The sequence below is a fragment of the Zalophus californianus genome, chromosome 1, assembly GCF_009762305.2.
Source record: "Zalophus californianus isolate mZalCal1 chromosome 1, mZalCal1.pri.v2, whole genome shotgun sequence".
Lineage (NCBI taxonomy): Eukaryota > Metazoa > Chordata > Mammalia > Carnivora > Otariidae > Zalophus > Zalophus californianus.
Genome location: NC_045595.1, coordinates 91,646,059 through 91,658,218, shown reverse-complemented (window position 1 = coordinate 91,658,218; position 12,160 = coordinate 91,646,059). Strand labels below are relative to the sequence as shown.

General features: G+C 46.2%; 1 protein-coding gene across 2 annotated transcripts in view; it reads right to left on the bottom strand.

Annotated features, from left to right (window-relative positions):
* Positions 1-1,697: 1,697 nt before the first annotated feature.
* EPHB1 (EPH receptor B1) overlaps positions 1,698-12,160 on the bottom strand; it is a 426,979-nt gene continuing 416,516 nt past the window's right edge. The window contains exons 14-17 of one of the 2 annotated variants that reach the window (XR_003518576.2): positions 8,585-8,778; positions 6,531-6,686; positions 2,787-3,159; positions 1,711-2,617 (exon numbers count right to left, since the gene is read on the bottom strand). Coding sequence is in view for 1 of the 2 variants with exons in the window: in XM_027586952.2 (XP_027442753.1) it covers positions 3,051-3,159; positions 6,531-6,686; positions 8,585-8,778 (459 nt within the window). In the remaining variant the exon portion in view is untranslated. Of the gene's footprint in view, positions 3,160-6,530; positions 6,687-8,584; positions 8,779-12,160 lie in introns of both variants that reach the window. The other variant, XM_027586952.2, reaches the window with a different exon arrangement.

The window sequence follows — 12,160 nt, the reverse complement described above, 5'->3', positions numbered from 1 at the left end:
GCCACACTGTCAACGGACAAAGATACCTCCACACAGGAGACCAGCTTCTCTCCTTGCTTGGTGCCCAAGAAGAGGCTGGGGGTTCATTCCTCTCTTTCTGGGTAGCTCAAGAACTTTAATAACTATCACTCCCGGAGTCAAGAACTTTACACCGATCACTAATTCCAGTTAGTGTAGTGCCGTGGTTCCCAAAGTGTGGTCTCTGGACCAGCAGCATCAGCATCGCCTGGCAATTTGTGAGAAGGGCACATTCTTGGACTCCACACCGGATCTACTGAGTCAGAAAACTCACTGGTGGGGCCCAGTGATGTGTGTTTCAACACATCCTCCAGGTGATGCTAATGCATGCTCAAGTGTGAGACCCACTGGGATCGTGGATAAGAACACGGAGTCAGGTTGCCTGAGTCAAAATCCCGACTCCACCATCGTGTGATGCCGGGAAGGTCTTGTCTCTGTCTCTTCGTCTGAAAACTGGGGGTGGTAAAGCATCTGCTACTACTTTATAAGATGCTTGTGAGGAAGAGAGTCAATAGATGTGAAGTACTTACACGGCTTGGCAGAGAGAACTCCCTCAGGAGTGTTAGGCCTCATCAAAGGTTGTTACTACTATCGGATTAGACACAAGAGGCAACAGAGGCCCAGAAAGGTTAAGGACTGACCCCGTGCTACAGGATTCTCTCCCTCTCGCACTCTCTGTCGCCTTTGTGGGATCTTATGGTGAAACCAAACCCAAGGGCGTGGCACGACCTTCTCCTTGACCTTGTTTGGTTGACAGTCAGAAGGTGGGCGGGCATTAGTGGAGGCACAGTGAGGATTTCAGGTTAAGGATGCTGCCTGAGAAATCTGGTGACAAGTTAAAATTCATTCCTGTGGAAAATTAAGAGTAGATTAGCCGAACTGCCTAGACTTGTAAGACACTTCACGGATTGAGGTCTTTGGGGTAATTAGCAAATTGTGCATGGAATTGGCAAGCTATTAATAAGGGGAAGTTTTCTCTTCTACCTGCTACACGGCTGGGTGGGGGCCGTTTGCAACCATATGCAAATCTGCTGAGATAGTTCTGTCCATCTTCTCTGGTCCCCCAGGGGTTTAAGCACAAGGGTGATCCATTAAGATGGGGCCCGCCTGCGTCAGAGCTGTGCCCCTAGGCCCATGAGCCTCTCTGAAGGGGCTTCAGAAGGTAAGACCTCCCCCAGTACCCTGTGTTACCTAGGACTAGGGGAAAAGGCTCATCTCACCTTAAATTTGCATTCAGTAAGCTACATGGGGGACTGTGGCTCCTTTTCCTGCCTCACACCCTCCCCTCCAATGGCGTGTTCACAGGCCTACCACAAGTGAGCAGTCTAAAATAGGCTGTAGTGGCTTTTACGAAACTGGCCTGGATATGAACTTCCCAAATGCAGTATGCAAACTGAAATCAGGGCTGATGGTCTATTATCGGTGACTGTTTATATTTATCTGCCAGTGACTTCGTAAGCTGCACATCTGAGGCTTCAGAGCCTCGTATTTATTCAGTTCTTCCTTTGGGTCACATCAGTGAGAGCGATTCTAATATATTCTGCTCCTTGGGAGTCACAAGGTCCAGGATGTATTCCTTCCCTCCCATATGAGGGGAAGAAGGACAACTGTTAAGGATTCTCCTGTAACTCGGGGATGGACCCACTAGGGTCTGAGAACACACACTCTGACACCATTCTATGTAAACCCAGACATGCTTCTGCTCATTTTAATTAGACAGATAAAATTAGCAAGGAGATTAAGAGAAAAGGAGAAATTAAAAATATTTAAGTGTTAGGTGGAATTTACAAAAGCGAATTGAACAATGAGGTACAAGAAGGAATGCAGAGAAACACAGACACATTTGAAACATTCCTCGGATGCCACACGGCTTAAGCCAGTCCACAGATCAGGTAAGAAGAATTCTCCCTTGCCATCTCTTGAATTGCAGATTCCAGGGATGTGGAAGAACATTCTCCAAGAAACACTTTCCTTCTCCTTCTCTTCAGATGTTACCAAGAATAATTAATCAGTCAGTATCATTCTAGAATGGCCCACACTGCCTCCAATTCAAACCACTCACCTGTTTTCTGTCTGAATTTGCAAGCTCCTGAGAGTTTTTTCCCCCTTTCATTTTATTTTTCTCCCTGCCCTCTCTCCCCGTTGAGCCCATAGGCCAACTGGGCCAGCCAGAACACCAAACCAACAACACATTCCAGCCCCTTCGGATTTTCCAGGGGCAGAGACTTCCCGGTTCTTCTTTCTTGTTTGCATCTGTTACGAACAAGCACAGTCATTTTAGAACGCAGACATACATGTGTGTGCTCCCGCACACGGAAACTGGTTTTTCTTTTTTTTTTTTTTTTCCAATTTGTGGTTTCTTTTTCCTTTTTGCAGAAAATGCAAACAAAAGAAAAACAAGGTTTTCAATTGAAGGTACATCTCTTCTTCAATATGAAGACATTAATTGAATTGGTTGGATCCCCCATGCAGTGGTCAGCAAAGTCCTTTGGCAACTGACAGAACGACATCTGGAGACTCAGGAGCTGGGGTTTGTTTGAAGGAACTTCCTACACGAGTCATGAGCAAAGGGAAATGGATGTGGGAGAGGGAGAGGGCTCTTGGGGAGGAGTACAAAAGGAGAAAAGAAAAGAACGTCATTGGTGAGGAAGAAAATGGAAAACTGCCTGTTTCTTCCCTCTACCTCCTTCCCTTTCTTCCTGTGGATGGGTGACTCCAGTGCCCCGAGGGTGGGAGCCGAGCTTACTCTTGGTTCCCCCAATGCATACCGTTTTGTCTTCACTTCTGTTGAACATCACGTTTTTGTATTTTTATGATCATAGATTTGGTTTCCCACGGCATCTGAAACATGCTCTGTCACTGAGAAATGAAGGTTGCCTATTAAGAACAGGTCCAGTTTCTTCTTCAGTGATGTAATGCATTTCTCAGCTGAGAAGCCAATCTTTCCAGAACATTCCACAGTGGTCAACCTCTGATTCCCTCTTGAGACTGGTCCTTTTCCTTCCTCTCCTCCCCCCAGAAAATGAGAGTTCTCATGCCATTGCCGTTGGTGACTGACTCATCTGGACCCTCATAGAATGAATGCTGTTCAGGATCTTCTTCTGATGACCTGCCAAGGTGACCCCTATTCTCAGGAGGTCTCTAGGGGGAGAAAGCCACACAAAAAAAAGGCACTTTAGTGTTAGGGCAGCTTTTCATGGATCAAAACTCATCACAGAAGGCAAGCTCTTGATATAGCTGGGTAGACAAATAAAAGTGTTTAGAATCCAAGACTCAAGTTTACCCAAGTCTTTGGCAAGCGCCTACCTTGCTCAAATCTCACTTGCTTCATGCAGTGATATTTTCTTGCTCAATCTCACTTGCTTCATGCAGTGGCCTTAGTCCCCAGTGGCCCCTCCAACTTAGACAATCCTGGAAGTGTTGTGTCTTGTTCTTCACCTATGGGTTCTAAAGCAGCCCCTTCCTTGTGTCCCTAACCCTAGGTGGACTGGAACTTTCCTCTGTGTTGTTTTTTTATACACTTCAAGCGTACACTATATGGGACTTTAGTTATGCTATGGAGCTTTCTGCCTAAATTAGTGATCACCCACTGAGATCGAAAAGATGTGGGGTTTGCTGGGTTTTCTGATGTTTTTCCCCTGAGTTTCCATTTTCTGCCTCTGTCTGAATTTTAATGTCATGAATTTTTAAGAAGGGTGATCTCAAAATAACTTTCAAATATCTGCCCAAGCAGGAATTCAAGTAATATGTTTAGAATAGGGGTTTGAGTTGGATTCATCTTTAAGCTGTGAGTCTTAATATGATCAAGTTCATGGCTTATATTTGATTTTGGAGATGCATCTTTTCCTAGTTAATAATAATAATATATAGCATTGCTTGAGTACTTCTCATGTGCCATATACTATCTCATTTATACCTAATGAAGCATTTTGTGAATATTGACAAACCACTCAAAGTCAATAATAATAACTTAACAGTAATTGTTTCTTGTGTGCATCCTGTAGGCAGGTAATGGGCTAAGTGCTTTGCTTACACTATTCCATTAACCTCTCACCACAAACCAATGAGATGGGTACTATTATTATTTGCTCATTTATGGACAAGGCAAGTAGGGCTCAGAGAAGTTAAGTAACATGCTCAAGATCACAAAACAGGTAATTGGTGGTAGAGCTGGGTTCGAATTCAAGACTACCTGGTTCTTAGCCACCCTTGTAGGGCTGCTCTCAGAACTCTTCTAAGGTCCTGACTCTATCCCCCCTCAAATGCCCCTGTCCCTAGGATAGCAGATGACTCCCCACGAGGAGGCTCCTGTGCTCCCCTCAACCCTTCCTTTCAGCTGGTGGCCAAACCCCTCAGGGCTGCAGCTGGCTCAGATTGTCAAATTGTCCATGTCTTTTCAGCCAACACTTCTGAGAGGCATGCTTGAATTTCGAATTCACAAATTGTCCTGCGATCTATTTTATTTCGTTGCTCATGTTCTTTTTCCATCTTTTATCTCTCAAGAAACAACCTAAATTGCTCCAATAGTGTGTGGATATTTTTTTGCTTTGAACTAAATCCCTTAATTTTTCCTTTTCCAGACTGAGGAAATCACTCCATTTGATTCCTTCGGTCGTGGCGGATGAGGGGGTGACGGCCCCATACTCAGCCATATCACAGTGGGGAAGCAGGAAAGGCCCCACCAGCATGAACACCCACTTCGGCCCCTGAATCCAGGCTCTCCAATCGTCTAGGACATTCCACGTCAGCTCTGCAAGATGGGGAACCTGGTTTTCCACTGGTAAGTGCTGCTGCTTTTTGTGTGTGTGTGTGTTTGTTTTTGGTGGTGCCTGACAATAATTCATAGTGGCAGGGACTGCCTTTTTAAGGCATCAACAAGAAAAAGAACCCACATTTAAAAAATGAATTCTGATGTTTCGCGGATCCTAGGCTAGATGCACATTCAAGCCATCTCCCTGGAGAAAGTGGAGGTTCCATCATTTCTGGCAAGAATCAACCTCAGAGAGGTAGAGAGGGACTCCAGGAAGACTGACTGCAAAGCAGTAGTCTGGGACAGAAGCTGTTTCTCTGGGGTTCAGATGCTGGGGCTGGATGGGACCACCCCTCTCCCCTGGGACCCAGCAACTGGCCCACCACAGGAGGAAATCCCAGCACCTAGCACGGTGACCAAGACATAACAGGTGACCTGTAAGTGTTTGCCAATCGCCTGGAGGACTGACTGATCCTCTAACCTGGGAAACGTGTGTCACAGGCCACCAACCCCCATATTGTCCATACACGTTGTGGGCCAGGTGGTCGGTGAGGTCCTCTCTAGCTGGGTGTGTGTACTCAAAATTCGACCCTTGCCAACTTCAGTCCAGTGGTTCCCAGACTTGGCTGCACCTGAGAATCACCTGGGGAGTTTTAAACATCCCGATGCCCCAATCTCAGCTCCTACCAATTAAACCAGAAGATCTAGGAGTGGAAGTCAGGCATCAGTAATTTTTAAAGATTCCTAGATCACACCAGGGTGTCACAAAGTATGGGCATGCTGTGCCCCCGGGGCGGACTGGTAGGAAGAGATGGAAGTGGCCTTCAGGAAAGAAGGTTTTAGCCGCCACCTCCCCCCACCGCCCTTTACCACTTGTGAGCACTGAAGCTTCCGGCACTAACTCACCTCCTTTCTGAATCTGCTGAATGGGAGGGACAGAACTAGATAATTATTTCCCAAACTACCGTGCAGCAAAACCCTGCCCCTCCAAAATATGGTTCCACGGTATTTAAGAATTTTCAGTGGGTTTCTTTCTTTCAGGATTTCTCGTGGCCTTTACAACGCTAATATGTGTAGCGAATCTCCAAAAGGGTGATAAAGTGTGCAGTATTTCCCGAATTTATTTGACCGGGGGACACTTTTTCCAAGGAGAACCTATTAACCTTTCCCAGAATGGGTGCTGCTCAGAACATTCTTGGGGAAATGATGGACTAATGGATGTTTAAGACCCTTTCTGGCTCTCATCGTATTCGAATAATTTTAGTTTTCATATTTCTCCATCCTCCTGTGGGAGCTGCAGACTGGTAAATAATTGGTGGGGGATGGAAACGTCTGCTTATTCACCAGTGCTATCCAAGTATGGATCCAAGCTCCCCCCACGTCTGGGATTGTTGCTGAATCAGTGCAGTGCCTCTTCCTGCTATGTTGCTTAAAGTGCTGGCTGGCTGTGTTCTTTCCATCTGGATGCTTTTTTTGATGGGTTAAGTTTAAAAACTTACATGGAGGAGAGACTCTTGATGATTAGGCAAATGACATAGGGCTGCAACTTGGAAGAACGCTCATTTGGGGCCAGGATGAATCTCAGCCTTGCCACCCGACCTGTCCATCTTTCCATGGCACTTCCCCACCAGGCCTGGTTCTATACAGAAGTGGAGCTCTGGGGGTGAGGCCAGAGATCAAGACTGGTACCATGAGCCACAGCACGGAAGGACCCTGATCCTTCTCACCCACAGGCGGCACAGAGGCTGTTCCCCTCACTTACTCTGATGTCATCTGCGTGACCAGCTGGAGGGAGGTGAAGCCGGCGGTGAGGAAGCTGTCCCTATACTGGACCATTTTGATGGCACTGAGCCAGTCATCCACGGTGGTAAAGGCCGTGAAGTCTGGAATGGAGCGGTCTAGCAGGGGCTGGGAAGGCCTGTGAGAGAGAGAGAGAGAGAAAGAGAGAGAGAGAGAGAGAGAGAGAGAGAGGAGCAGGTGAGCCCACAGCTGCTGAGGTGTGTGGACAGATCCACACTCTGGGCGGACAGCAGACTTCACGCAGGATAAAGATTTCTTCCTGACAGGATGTGGATTACACGGGAGCCCTGCGCTGACCCTTCTTTCCATAAAGAATTCTGGAGGTGAGGTGGCCAGTACCCCTGCCTATGGGCTCTGTCACACATCGGCCGGCCCAGGGAGACTGATGCCAGCATGCAGTCTGGAGGGAAGAGAAGGCCCGTAACTCCTTTGTAAACTGGAATCGAAGAGCTTCACCAACCAAAGATACAGTTCTTTTAAAAATATATAAAGTTCACTATAACCTTCCCAAATCTATTGGTAATATTTTTTTTTTCCTGGTTCTATCCTCAGCTAATTAAATAAATGAAACAGATCAGCCCTCCACTGACCTTCTCTGGCACATTTTCAAAGCAGACACTCTGCTACCCAACCCACAAAGTGGGGTGCCACCTTGACGTATCCCTCAACCCTCAACACCCATGCCCAGTCTTTCACCAAGAATTAAAGATTTGACCTCCAAAATCTCTTAAATTCATCCCCCTCCTTCTGGACCATTACTCTGACTTAAGACCCTATCTTCTCTGGCATTATTGCTGCAATATTCTCCTGCCTGTCTTCTTCAAGCATTGTTCCTTCCCCTCAACATAAGGTTCACACTCTAGCCTGGTGTTCTTTGAAAAATGCAGGTGTATCATGTGCATAACCCTCACCCTGACCCCGATTCATGTCAAACCCTTCAATGGGCACTCGCTACTCTGAAAGTCAAGCCCAGAAGTCTTAGCTGGGCCTATAGGCTCTGAGCGTCTGACCCTTGCCCACTTTGCCTGCCTCACCCCTGACCTAGTCCCCTCACAGACTGGACTCTGAACACACTGGCCCTGTCCTTCCCACCCTCGAGGCTCTGCATATGCTGTTCCTAGGCCTGGAACACCTGTCCTTCTCCTCCCATCTTCCTTTCCTTCAGTTCATGCATTCTCTCCCTTTAGTGCTCAACTGTAAAGAACACTCATCAGGGATGCATCCCTGATACCAGGTAGGGTATGTATCCATGTTCTCCAGCACCACGCACCTCCCTGCCATAATGGCAATCAAGGTCTCAAGTTTGCATTTCTTTGGGTGATCATGTGGGTTTGCCCCTCCTAAATGATTTTAAGCTCCATGAGGGCCAGCATCATGTCTATCTTGTTCATTCTATACTGTCAGCAATGGGCACAGTGCTTAGCATATAAGTGCCCAATAAACTGGTTGAAAAGATCAATTAGTCAGTCAGCTAACATTGCAAATATAGAGAGTAACATACAGCTGATGGCTGCTGACAGGAGCCCAAAGTTGTTCTGTGCATTTGCTCATAACAAATCCAATGGCTTTGTATGTCCGTGTCCCACAGCAATCAGGGCCTTTACCTGCTAATAGGTGGGTCAAGGTTCCGAGTCTGCAGCTCTACCTGGTGTGGTTAACAGAAACAGTGCTTTCTGGAAACAAAATCTCCCAGAGGTGGGCTCATTACCACTCCCATCACATACACTCAATTGTTACAGAGCCCAGCATCCAGCCCATCTGAAGCCAGCAGAAGGTGGAGACCCAGACGGGTATCTTGATATCTGTCCATAGCCCATGCTGGAAGTGGGGAATATTTTAGAGAGGTGGAAAGGAAAAAGGAAAGGAGAGATCTTGGCATTTCTTCCATTAGTGGATAAGCTTAGCCACCTCACTCTTGCTGTCAATAGATCAAAAGGCTAGCAGCCTTGCTACTGGGTCTGCCCCTGGCTACGTGACCACCCACACCTAGAAAGCACCGTGTTCCACAAGACTCACACAGCGGTGATGGTTGCCACAGTCTTGAGACTTGCCGGGTTCCGGATCATCTTGTCCAGGGTGTTGACAATCTCTGCAAAACGGGGCCGGCTGTTACGGTCCTTCTGCCAACAGTCCAGCATGAGCTGGTGTAGGGAAGCTGGACAGTCCATGGGCGGGGGCAGCCGGTAGTCCTGCTCAATGGCATTGATGACCTGCAGAGACGCACACGGGAACAGGCATGACGGGGTGAAGGGACACCAGCCAGTCATTCACAGATTAGCCCCTGGGGATGGGAGCCTCCCTGACTCAGGCGCTCTAGGTCTGTGCTCATGAAACTCTCACCATAATGGGCTGTGTATGTCCTTGGCCTTTTCCCCTAGACTGTGGGCTCCTTGAAAGTAGGGACCATGTCTTACTGTCCCTTCGTGTCCCGAGCACCTGCAGCAAGGCCTGACACACCCTGAATCTCTGTCAATGTTTACTGAAGGGTGAGCTGGGGAATGGCTTGAACTTCTCCTCTCTTTAAGAGGACATCGAGCCCCCTTCTGCCTTGTTGGCAGCTGGTGGCACTGGGGGCTATGGAGCAATGGCACGTGGGAAACCTAGTGAGTTGGTTAGTTCTAAAGGATACCCACCAAAGCCTGTGGTGGCCTAGTCCTTACACTGCTAAGAGAGGGAAGGAATCAGCATTTAACAGAGAGCCTACTGCGTGTCAGGGCCCCTCTAGATGCTTCCCGTGCACTGTTTGCCTTCATCTTCATCCCGCAGCAACATGAACTGGGTTGAAGATAATTTGGCTACACAAACTGGTTAAGTACAATGACAATGGTCAAAATAACAAGGTGAGCTAAAATGAATCTATCCAATCAGGTTTTGGGAATTTGCGCATACTCCAGGAGAGAATTTTGTTAAGATTTCCAGATCTTTAAGTACTTTTGCCTGCTTTTCATATGTTGTAAGAGTTTTTTTTTTTTACACTTTACTTCTTATTCCAATTCATTTAAATCAATTATGCCTCCCCTGTGCTTTTCGTCATCATGAAAATAATTGTAAACCACCCCCAGTGCTAAACATGTGAATTTATTATGGTACCCTCCTACCACAATAGAAGGCCTGGAATACAATGAGCCCCTTGAAGTGATGTTGCAAAAATGTACCTATTGAAATGGAAATGTACTCACATTGTAATATTAGGTAAAAGAGCAAGCTGCGTAACTGCAGGTATAGTATAATCTTGCTTTTGTAAAAAACAAAAATCAAAACAAAACAAAAAACAGTAGTTATACCCATGCATACAATAGACCTTGGAAAGATATATACCATGGTGTTAATGATGGTTGCCTCCGGGCAGGTAGACACATGAGTGCACTTTATGTTTCTCTTTTTGCTTGTTTGTGTTTTTATTTTCTATAATAATTATACATTGATTTTATATTAAAATAAACAGCTCAGGCACCTTAAACAACAAAGGAAATAATTTGGAGTTCAGGGATTTTCAGGTGTTTTTGCCTCTACTTTAAAAAATGTCAGATTCATTTCAACTGATAATTCTTTTTTTTTTTTTACCTTGTAGATCCATCAGAAATTGAATATTTTCAATCAGTCTATATTTTTACAAATTCTATGCCCATTATATAGGACATGAAGTGGGACATGAGATAATATGACCTGAAATCATTACAGATAATCAAGGTGTATTATTCCTTATATTCTAGGTGGTGGAAAAACAAACAAGCATACAAACCATACCAATATTAGAACTCTACACAAACTGGTGACTGGGAACATTAACTTTTGAATAATATGTTGCACCACTGACAAATTTTTACCTCTGCCAAACTCTTGTCAATCAAATTATCTGCTCTCCTCTTAGGAGGGCATTACAGCCCATCTGCCCCAAGAGGAAGCAGAAGCACACAGTGGAGTAACCTGCCTGAGGACCCACAGCTAGGAAACAGTGGGATTGAGAAGACAGCGCAGGGGTGTCTGATTTTAAGTTTGGAATACCCTGAAGCCCACTTTCCCTACACCTCTGTGGGGCTGCATTGTAATCTCAGCCTGGAGAATAGTCCTGGGAGCTGTTTGATGTCTTTGTGGTAGCAAACAGGGGTATGGAGCTAAACCAAGTCATCCATGAAGAAGAGTGGCCGGGCATCCTTCCCATCAGCGTGGCTCATAAATTGGAACCCTTTCCAGGTCCTTCTAAGCAGCCAGACTGAGGGTCCCTGTCACAGAGTCCCTACTCATTGTGGAGGCAAGTGGGATTATCCACTCAATGGCTCTTTTTGGGTTCCTTAAGGACAAGCTAGGTAGGGCTGGCAGGAGGGGCTGGTGTCAGTACTCAACTTCTCATGGGGTTAGGGGCCCCCAAAGTCTTCCAGTGCAGGGCAGCTCATGTTCCCCTAAACTGCTGGCATCTCCACTCAAATTATTTGATGCCAGAGCCCAAAATAGTATGTATTCCCACTGGCAGGTTTCTCTCTCATCTGCCTATAACAGGAAGGAGCAGTGGAGTCAGGGCACTTCAGCAGAGGGCACAGCTCCATGGTGAGACCCGGTGACCCGCACACTCCTGGGCAGAGTACCACGAGCCTGGGGGACCCAGGCATGCACTGATCTTCTGTCTGTGAGCTCTGGATCAAATGCAACTTAGCTACACTTCCCTTGTCTCCTCTGCATGCCACCTCAATGGACATGTTGAAGACTGTCCTGGCATTTGCTTTTGTATTTCCTCTGTTTGTTTGGTAGACTGTCTTTCTTTTTAAGAGGACATCAGAACCACTGATCCCTCCTCCCTGCAGGTCAGCCAAGAGGCAGACCCACACACGGTGCTGGTGACAGTATGGCACTGTAGCTATGGGCAAAGACACTGGAGGCCTGGGTTCAAATCCAAGTTTCGCTTCTTATTTGCTCCAGAACCTTGGGAGAGTCACTTGACTTCTGGAAATTGCACAAATGGGGTTATTAAAAAGATTACATGACACAGTGAGATGATGTTGAGCACTACACACATGAACAGTAGAAGGCATCTCTTCATCACGTGGAGGCTGTCGTTCCTACCACATCTACCACAGTAGATGTTTCTGCAAGGGGGGTATCTATTCTACTGCTGGCCACTTGGAGGCCTAGGAAGACAGCGTTCGAGAAGCACCAAGCACATAGTGGGGGGTTAATTAATGCCAGATCCCTATTTCTCACCTTCCAGGATAGAGGATAGCCATGCTCGTGTTTACAAAATGGGACTTTTATGCCATTTGCTATTTCTTCTAGATAATTTTGTTATTACTTGGGTTGATATTCTGGAAGCATTGATGCCTCTTGCACATTGAAAAAAAAAAGCCTTTACCCTCCACTCCAAAGAAAAAATTACCTAGGTCATTAATTGATTTATCTGCTTAAGTCTTTCACTGAAGTGCTGTGCCTTTGGAGAATTTTACTCTTTTTAAGGATCTGGGTGTTTTCCAAATTTTCTGAGTATATAACTTACAATCAAATTAAAACATCATTATCTCAAAAAATAATTGTGGTCCTCTAGTGGGGTTTGGGGATCATTCTCTGTCATGCCTGCCTTGCTAGCAGGTGTGGAAAACAGGG